General features: G+C 45.0%; 1 protein-coding gene across 1 annotated transcript; it reads right to left on the bottom strand.

Annotated features, from left to right (window-relative positions):
- Positions 1-502: 502 nt before the first annotated feature.
- Positions 503-7422, bottom strand: WFIKKN2 (WAP, follistatin/kazal, immunoglobulin, kunitz and netrin domain containing 2). The gene is made up of 2 exons (XM_083598196.1): positions 6785-7422; positions 503-2519 (listed from the first exon to the last, which is right to left on the bottom strand). Exons 1-2 carry the CDS (start codon positions 6986-6988, stop codon positions 999-1001), a joined length of 1725 nt encoding a protein of 574 aa, XP_083454322.1. The 5' UTR covers positions 6989-7422; the 3' UTR covers positions 503-998.
- Positions 7423-10379: the final 2957 nt, after the last annotated feature.

Below are 10379 nucleotides of genomic sequence, written 5' to 3'. Positions count from 1 at the left end.
TCCATCTCTATAATACTTTTGGAAATAAAATTGGGTTTTCTGCAGTCTGAGGGACGTCATACAGTTGCACTGTAATAAGTGAATTAATGTGACAATTAACATGGTAAATACCCTAGAAACCATTAGCCAGAGCTGTAGCTACAGGGGAGCTAGCCAGGGTTTGTTTTTTTTTTTGCCTTGCAAAGCCTCCAGAGGGGTGCCATTGAGGCTCCCAGCCTGTGTGTGTGTGTCTCCCACCTATATCAGAGGACCTTCCCTGTTAAACGTGGCACATTCATTTTCTATTTTTTTATTTTTGCGTAGGAAGGTGCAGTGAGTCAGGTCCTGTGTTTGGTTTTGCCCCTAGGCTCCTTGTGCTCATTGCCTGACAGAAGGCACTGAAATGACTTCAGTGTGAGTTTGGCTTGATCAGACAGAATCCGCAGAAATCTGAAATTCCTATTAATTTTGCGGCTCTTTCCCTCTGGCTTGCATTTCAGATAACAACACATTCTGCGATGGATTGGTTTAACTGGTATAATTATCATAACTATAGACAATAATGTACACTTCTTTCTCTCTCTTACAGCCTACTTAAATGTTTGTGATACATTTCAGCTGGTTTTCACACAGGTCTCCGTACTCCAAACGAGAACAATGATCGTTAGGTTGATTTAGGTCTGAACCAAACAGAATGCTACAGATTTGGTCTTTCGCGGTTAAAGCTGCGTTGGTATTGTGCGACAATTGCTGGGGTCGTTTCCAGGCAGATACATTTTCAGATCTGCTAATAGCGGTTTGCTGCTATTTTAAATGCTTGCCTCCCCCCCCCAAAAGGCTACTGCCTCATTACTACACATGATTAATGAATTAATATACAGCTTCTGTGTAATACATAACATCAATCAGCAGAGATATTTTCTTAAAAATAAAAAAAAAAGTTTCCAGGCTAGCCTACCTTTTTTGTTAGCACTATATAATACAGGAATCTGGAAAGCTGACAAGATACAAGCAGGGTATTAGTGCAGTCCTGAGAACTCTTTTAATAGCTCACAGGTTTTCTTGTGGATGACCTCACGAAGCTTCCGAACACGCCGGATGCTGGAGGCCCCCACAAAGCTGTCTGGCTGCAAAACAGCCATTCCGTTGTGGACGTCGCCCATGATGATGAGCTGACCACCCGCTGCAGTTATGTTGGGGCACGGGCAGCTCCAGTTCATGTTTAAAAGGGTGATTTCCAGAGGCTCCCTCCCCAAGAATTTCAGCCCCATTTTCTCGTCCTTTAAAATCTCCTCCACGGTCACCAGCGCGTGTCCCGAGTCCTGGTCCTCCGTCAGTTCGGTGACGCGGCCAAGAATAACAAAATCGCTTTTGCAGAAGCTCGTCACCAGCTTTTGGCGGGGTTTGCAAGCCTTGCAGGCTTTGCAGTGCATGTTCCTAGGGAAAGGGCACATCTCTTCACAGGCCTCTCTGCTCTCAAAGTTATTCTCGTTGCCTCCGCAGCCTCCGTATATGAAAGACTGGCATTGTTTCGTCAAGCTGTTGTACGCCCACCGGGGCTCGTAGGCTTTGCAGAGGCCTTGAAGGGCTGGCAAGTTGCAGATGTTGATCGGCCCGTTCATGCAAGTCAGCATACAGTTTTCATAGGTCTCAAAGTGGTTCAGGTTGCTGTTGCAGTTTCCATAGATGAAAGTGAAGCAGTTGTTTTTCTTGGCGTCGTAGTACCATCGGGTTTGCTCCTCCCCGCAGTCTTCACTGTCCGGCTGCTTCAGGCACTCGTCCGTTGGAAAGTGGGTTTTGTTCTGGGCTTCTTCCATTGACGTAGCTTCTCCTTTGAGGACCGACAGTGGGAAATCTGCCTTGAGAATCCCGCCAAGGTTTTTGGCAGTGCAAGTGTACATGCCTGCATCTTGTAGCTGGGTGTTGTAGATGACCAGCTGGGCAATGTTTGTGACCACGATGTTCCCTCGGACGTGGTTGGGCCTCATGATGATTTTCTCGTTACTCTCGGTCTGCTTCTCCCAAGTGATTTCTGGCTTGGGTCGTCCAGTGACATCGCAAAGAAAGCTAACAGTCTCACCTACGTAGACAGACTGATGGGCTGGGTTGTTGACTAGTACAGGTGGAAGGATGTCAGTGATGGTTGTCTCTAAGTAGGCAGTAGTGGGGCGAGCTGTGGTCTCCGGCGGGATAGGGCTGGTGTTTGGCCATGTAAGGTGGTAGCGACAAGTCACCACGTTGAGTGTAATGCTTTTGGTACATGCTTCTGCATCCATGTAGCATTTGTTGTAATAGGTGAGGCCATCAGATGCGCAAGTAAAACTCGGCTCTTTTTCACACCTATCTTTGCATTTGCAAACAGGCTGCCCATCCCAGATGTCGCACTCTGAACCTTGCTGAATGCACATGAAACGGTCGCACGTTGCCTCTTTGGGCATCCCAACAGGTCCTTTCTTCCCTCTCACATCCATGTACCGAGCTGCAACACAGCTCCTTGTTCCGCAGACATTAGGACAGCACTTCTCAAAGGTCTCGCATTCCTAAGACAAAGAAAAAATAAGACCACGGTGACAAAATCTTTGTAAATTAATTGGAATCCCCAAGTGGATTATACTGCTTCTTAAGAGAGATGTCAAATTTGTAGAGTATTAGGATCACCTAATATTAGGCATTTTGAAAGGATATTTTGATATTTCAAAAAACCACATTCCCCAGAATCTCAGCCCACAGCCAGCAGGGCCCCCAGACTCTTAACTATTTATCAAGTAAGTTTCTAACCCTCCCAGTAGAACTTACTTTAGAGTAAACATAGATAGGCTTGTGCTGTTTTAAAAAAAATTCTCTTGGGAAATCCCATTGGTTGTACTTCTGTATTCTTGGACTACTTATAGCTGTCATCAGGGATTGAGGAATCATTTTTCACCAGGCCATCTGGAGTGGCAATTCTGTTGTGGTGTCTCTTTTTGCACTCCCACTTCCGTTTTGGCATTGCTCACTTCTTCACACCGGCGTAACCCTTTGCATGTCTCACTTTGAGTCTTGTTGTGAGCAGAGGTATTTACTCCCATGCAAAGGATCATGGCCTGAGTGCATCTTACAAAAATTCTTCTTTGTCCTACAGGACCTACACAGAGCTATGGCCTTGTAAGCCCTAGTTATTCCTCAAACCTTCTTTTCATGATGTAACCTAGATCGAGGGTTGCTTTAGCCACTTGAACAAAGTGGTTTGCTTCTTGAGGGGATGTTTCCAGAACTTCCTGCAAGCCAACCACATGTTCCACGCTGGCTGAGTCATGACAGCTTTCTGGCCTGTCATTCATGAACATCCGTGAGTGGCCTCTTACTGTTCTAGTTCCAAGGCTCCTGTAGGAGAATAGAAAGGTCCGGAACCGATTGAGATTATCAGTCGGTTATATTGTTGGGTTTAGGCTCATCTGATAGGGTGTTAAGTGTGGAGAGTTTGTCCTCAGAGCCGTAAATTGGGAGGTTCCTGCTCAAATGTCAATTGGCATTTCAGGGTGGGGGATGAATTTTACTGAGGCCACAGCAAAGAGGGATGACTTAGACCTCCCCATATGCTGCAGGGCAAATGACTATCAGCCCATCCCCTCTCTTCAGCACCGGGCATTTAATTTTTTGGGAAATGTCATTAGTATCAAGAAGCATTATGCATTTTAGCCTGGTGAAAACACTCAACGGTGGTGAAAAGCAGAGCCACACCCCTGGCTTACCGGAAGGCATAGCTTTCCTCTTGTTGCCTCCATGCTGTTTAGTATGGCAGCTGGAATCATCCAGGGATTTGGAGTTAAATATGCAGATGACACTGCACCCTCTCTCTCCTTTCTATCTGATGGCAAGGAAGCAATGGAAATCTGCAATCTGTTTATGGGATTGTGATGAGCTGCAAGTGAGCTAAAGAGCTGAGACAAGACAAGGATGCTCCAATTGGCTTTGGCCAATAGGAAAGCCAATTTGGCAATAAGAGTTCAGCCTGTTCTTGACAATGGGACAGTCTGCCTCTGGAGTGTTTATTATTATCATTAAAAAGAAAAGGAAAAAGAGGTTGCATGGTTATCTGCCAGGGATGCTTTAGATGCATCCTGTATTGTAACTTCTGCACTGAGCATTAAGTTGGACTACAGGATGTCCATACGGCCTTCCAGCTCTGTGAATCTGTAGGTGGGCTGCCTTTGAAGAGTGCTCAGGAACTACAACGGATGCAGAATATTGGTGCTTAGAATGTTCATAGTATTGTGGATTTGGAAGGGACCCCAAGGCAAACTGTCCCATTGTGCACAAGAAAGGCACAAATGAATCCCATTGAATTCAATGGCAGCACAAACATCCATTTCAATCTTTCTGTTTCTTTCTTTTAACTGGAATTGCATATTGTTTTGGGGGCTGGGTTTATGCCCTAGCTCTCTAAATTCCACTGGAACTTCAGGTAGTATGAAATGTGGCTTGTGTATGTGCACCATGTAATATATCAACAGTGTTTTAATTGGGCTGAGGGACAGGGTCTATATGGAAGTCTGCAGATGGCACAGTCAAATTTATTTATAGTGAGGAGGTTTTTGATTATTTAGTTTGGGGCCAGTAAACTCTTTGAAACACCTTGCAAAGCCTGCGAGAGAATCATTGACAATTGTTTTCCTTGTGTCTTGTGGGTAGCTGATGGAAAGTGGGGTACGCCTTAGACATTTAGCTGACTGCGTGATTTGAGAGGCACATTGCATGACAGGGTCTTCATCAAGCACAGTCACCCAGGTGATTCTTGGGTACAGCTCTTGAATTTAATGCTGCTTCATCTGTACCCTAAAAATCTTCCTATTCCAAGCAATCGCTTAAGAATCAATGAAGAAATTGGCCTGGTAATCTGCTTTGATCATAACCACAACCACAACCTCTTGATTTCATAAGCAGCACAATTTAACCAGCAGAATTTTTGTGTGTGTGTTCTAAAGCATTTCAGTCATATCTCCTCTCAGGTTCTCAGCTTGGAATCTGGGATGGGAGACATTGCTTGTCACCAGAACTGTCCTTTGTAACCAGATATTCTGGAAACATGAATAGCATGGAAATTCAGTGACTCTTGGGGGTCTGTTAAACTTCCAAATGATTTAGGAGTTTCCGCAATGTGTTTCTTCTTGCATCAGTGCCATTGGAGTGAATGTATCTGTTTGACAGAAGTTGTATGAGAACTGCCGTGTTACTTTCCTCCTTGGGGGTGAAAAAGCAACTAAGGTGCATATACAGTGGTACCTCAGGTTAAGTACTTAATTCGTTCTGGAGATCCGTACTTAACCTGAAACTGTTCTTAACCTGAAGCACCACTTTAACCAATGGGGCTTCCTGCTGCTGCTGTGCCACTGGAGCACGATTTCTGTTCTCATCCTGAAGCAAAGTTCTTAACCTGAAGCACTATTTCTGGGTTAGCGGAGTCTGTAACCTGAAGTGTATGTAACCCGAGGTACCACTGTAGAGTCATAGAGTCACCTGGTCCAACTCTCTGCAATGCAGGAATATGCAGCTGTCGCATACGAGGATCAAACCTGCAACCTTGGCGTTATCAGCATCATGCTATAACCAACTGAGCCACATCATGCTGTAGCGTGTTTTTACTTTACCAAAAACAAAAAGGAAGAGGGGAAAGGTTGCTCAGTCACTCTTTCAAAAAGTGAGCATCCACAAATTGAAATGTATCCTTTATTCAGGAGTGCTGCTTTTACTAGGTCACACAGGTGACTGCACTGCAACAATACCTCTTTGGCATGTGAGTGCCGAGAAAGCTTTCGCTGCTCTTGGTACACTACAAACTTCACAGCATCCTGCAAGGATTCTTTTCAGAGCGGCATTTGACAGAGACCACAAACTCAGTGATGGCAAGTGCACTCTATTATTCCAGGCAGGTGCGTGATGCAGAAAGAGCACAGGTGGGTGCCTGGATGCCACAATGAGCTGGCAGCGCTGGCTGCTGGATGAGCAGCCTTTTCTTACTTGCCAGCTCAAGTTGCATTTGGATCTGGAAGTGCTATGCAGGAGGTCCTGCCCAAGCTGTCATTTTTACTGAGTCATTTCTTCTGCCACTGCTGGGCTTTAAAATAGGTGCTGTCAGGGCCATGCCTTGCCTACGGAGGCAATTTAAAGTTCTGCCTTTAGAAGCAAGTGGGCTTCAAAAATAGGTGGGATTGGCACGGTTGTTGTATGCATTACCATGGAGTCCTGTGTGTGTGTGTGTGTGTGTGTGTGTGTGTGTGTGTATGTATCTAGTATTCTTGAAATGCACCTGTCGAGGCAAGACACAATGAATACGGACACACGGTGAACAGCAGCCAAAGGGAAAAGTCCTGCAGCAAGCCCTGTGGTATGTGCTGCCTTGGCACAGATTGGCTTTTGACACTGTTGTGATTGTCAAAAACGGATCCCTGCTGCGGGGCCGGGTGTGTGTGTGTGTGTGTGCATTGCTCAGCATGTGTCTTCACACGATTAACTTTGCCACAGAACGGGACTGATTTCCATCTTCAGCTTTCACAGGAATTGGCCTGGAATTAGAGAGCTGTCAGCCCAACAGATAATCAGATCTCTGAACTAGCAACCAAGTAGGCGAGGCTATGCCTTTTACAGGACGTGAACTCCTTACACATCCCTCTCTTGCTGGCCAGGGTTAGGTTTGGTTTTGAAAGGACCGTTAACAATTAATGTGCGCTGCTATAGTAAACAAAGCATCAACACACCCAGCCGCTATCATATTTAGGAAGGCAATTAAATTTAAACTTAAGAGGAGAAACAAAAGTGCATGACTTACCAGGTCAGTGTCGCATTCTCTCCTGCAGGTGCTCTGTGCGTCAACCCAGAGGTTGGGATTCATATCATTTGGACATATCCCAGCGTGAGAGTACCGTATTGGAGGCAAGGCAGTGCCTTTGAGGGGGACCTCCAGAAGCAATAGGATAAGGCTCTCTCCAGACAGCATCCATATCCATCGAGTGAAGAATGTGAAAAAGGACATTTCAGGACAGCTCCAGATAAAATATCCACAGTTGGATTGGGATCTGGGTGTGTCTGTGCCTGGATTTAAAAAAAAATTAAGCAAAAACAAAACGAAGGACCCCAACTACACCTGCTTTCTTTAAGCTCCTGCAGGCTTCCTTTTCCAACTTGCTCGATGGAGTAGTCTGCTCTGGACCGTGTTGGATTAAAAGTCTTGGGAAGGAGCCCCCTTATTTTAAGCTAAAGACTCTCAGTCCAAGCCAGAGTTAGCTGTATTTATACCCTGCCTCTGTACAACAAGTTGGAAAAAGTAAACTCTATTTCTGTGACAGGCACACGCTTCTTATGTCCTGGTGGCAGTCGTACAGATTTGTTACAAGGGGGGAAAAAAAGCTGGAAAGACTTTTAAGGCTGGAACTGCCACGGTGGGACCCCTGCATGTTTCTGAATGGAAGGGAGGCCTTCTTAACCCCTTTAGACCTAAAGTACTTCCCTATGCTAAGAATGGCATTTACTTCTGAAAGAGTGCTTGTCTAAATAATATGAACCTACAGTCGGAGGGATTTCCCTATGCCAGGGAAATACATGCAACCTCTTGTTTAAAAGGAGCAGCTTAATAAGGCTGAAGCAATTAAAAGCTTAAATATAACTTCTGATTAAAAAGAAGAAAGAAATGTGGAGGGAGGGAATAGCATGTTTCAGCGTCGGATCTGGAAGGCAATACGTCTTTACAAATTACCCCCCGCCCCAAGTCCCTAGTCTGCTTTATTTATCTTTTCCCCCCAAGTTTCTTTCTTTTTTTCCGCTGCACTCCAACCCCACCATGGGAAATTTTTAAAAATTCCTTCACAGTTCACGAACATGAGACCCCTATTGTACGACTTTTTGCTGACCTCTTTAAGGGGAAAAAAATAGGAACAGTTTAACTCTATGGAAACCTGCATAAAGGAATGTACTGCATTTCTTTTTTTTTTTTGCATAGAGGAGGGGGAGACATGGGGAAAAACACAATCAACAGTTAAGTTCCCTCCGCCCTGATCCTGATAAGGAAGGGTTTGTATTGCCCACCAAGAAGAAGGGTAATCTCATTCGCAGGGGCCAACGAGAGAGGACACAAGCGCTTGGAGAAGTCTGATAGTAAAGGAGTTTGGGGCAGGGAAGGTGGCTGCGACTCCCCACCACCACCACCACCAAGGTTTTTGTTCCCTCTCGGCGCCTGCTATGAAAAGCATGTGCTGGATGGAATCCAAGAAGCTGCTTTAGGTGAGGCAGAGAGGGCCTGTGCATGCCCAGTGGGACTTTTGATATTGAGCAGCAGACCCTTGTCAGAGCCTCACCGTGCAGTTTCTGAAACCTCTTCCCCCAGCCCCATTTCAAGAAAAGTTGGTCATGTATGCCGTCTCCCCTACCCTCACCCACCTGTTTGGGAAACCCAAAATATGCAAAATATGAGCAAGCCAGGGCTGAACTGATACTACCCTTGCTGGTACCTTTCCCGGGAAAATCAGAGGCTCACTATATCAGGTTCCTATTGGGAGACCGGACAAATGCTAGAACATTAACAGTGGCAAAGTTTTTATCGGTGGTTGCAAGAACCAATGATCCCTATATTCTGAACAAAATGCTTGTTTAACCTGGAGGTAGGCTGTATGAATTGTGTATTGTGTTGTTTGGGAAACCAACGTCCATGGGTGCACAGAAGAGCTACTTCTTCACATCTCTCTTGCTGAAATCGGAGGCTTTCTCATGTGTGGGTTTTGTCACGATGGCATGGTGTGGAACACATATAACGTATCTCCCCTGAATGTTTCGATCCTCTTCAAGTCAGGCTCTGGCTTGTTGATTTTGGATTTAAGGATATTACCTTCCTGAGTCAGGCTCTTCTAGTGGGAACTTGAGTTTTTGAGGCCTTTAGCTCATAACTGATGCAAGATGGTGGAGAGTAAGAGGATGGGTTCTGCTGCATCTAGGTTCTAGCGAACAAGCACGTCTCAGGATGCAGGAGTTGCATTCCCCACACCACGGGACTGCCTAATATGATTCTACGTCCCTGGGGCACATCCAGGAGGTGCTGTTGCTTTGTCCTTGAACCTAGACCAAAGACAAAGCTAAAACTGATAAACCACAGTTTCATAAGGGTACAGTTGCAAAGAGAGAAGTTACCTATATGCCACAGCGCACTGTGCTTTTGTGCACAGTGGTAGAGACAATGTATGGCCGGCTGCACTATGTCGCCCATATCACAGACTAGTGCCACTGTTCTGCATAGTTCTGGACAACATGGTTTTTCAGATTTTGGAGCTTCGTAGTGCACTACCATGTTGGTATGTAGGCTACAGGAGGTGCAGCCAAACTAAAATGTGTTGTTTATAAATCTCAGAAGTGAACTCTCATTACGCATTTGTCTCTGGTTCAGCTGTGATGGGAATGGTGGTGGCAGCATTGCAAGTAGTGCCCTTCCAGCAGACTCAAAAGGAATAATGTGTGTTCTAGATGTCCTGTTTCCTAGTCTAGAAGTGTGGCATTATGCTTTGGGTGAGCTGCTTCTCTGTATGCTGGGGTGGGTGAAAAACAGGCACTGCTATTTTCAAGGTGCATATCTGTGAGCCAACTTGCATCAGTAGATGTCTGGAATGCCAGAAGAACAGCATTTAACCATGTACGCGCTCTCCAAGGGGAAGTGCTATTGTCCTTCTCCTCCTTCCTCAATCTGTATGTATCTTTCATCCCCGTCCCTTAATCAGTGGCCTGGCCTTGTCACAAAATCCAGGTCAGATCAGGAAGACTTACAATGCTTCTAGAAGATACTTTGACTTTGGTCAGCTTTCAGGGAAAAAGAGTTCTGAAATAATATGTATAATATTTATTCAGTGCTGAAGGATGTCCCTTTTATAATTTGTGCAGTTTGGGTTTATACTGCTGAAAGCATAATTTTGTTGTCTGCATCTGTGATCTTCTATTGCATGTATCATCATATGATTACACCTCCCTTCCTCTGTTGCATACATTTTCCTGCATCTTCCTGTGGTCCTCCATTGAATGCACATTAGCAAAAAAAAAAAAAAAAAAAAAAGGCCGCCAAGAAGTTTATTGAATACATAGGTGGAAGTATAGACAATGCTTGGAGTAAATAGAAGTTTGCTGACACTTTCCTAGCCAAACTTTTGTTTCATTTGCACAGTTGTGTACACATCAAATTTTAGAGACATGTGGGATGTTGGTCTTCATCATGGCAATTTACCACAATTCTGTACGTGTGCAGTTGCATAATCTGTGCACCAGTTGAGTAGTACCCCGTTTTGTATATCACTTCTTGTATCAGGAAGAATGGATGAAATGTGCAAGATATGGACAAATTAAACATCACAAACTTGTCCTGTGTGTATCAGTTGGAATACCTGAGTACATAT

The sequence above is a fragment of the Podarcis filfolensis genome (assembly GCF_964270895.1).
Source record: "Podarcis filfolensis genome assembly, chromosome: 2".
In the NCBI taxonomy this organism is placed as follows: domain Eukaryota; kingdom Metazoa; phylum Chordata; class Lepidosauria; order Squamata; family Lacertidae; genus Podarcis; species Podarcis filfolensis.
This window is presented reverse-complemented; position numbering and strand designations above follow the sequence as displayed.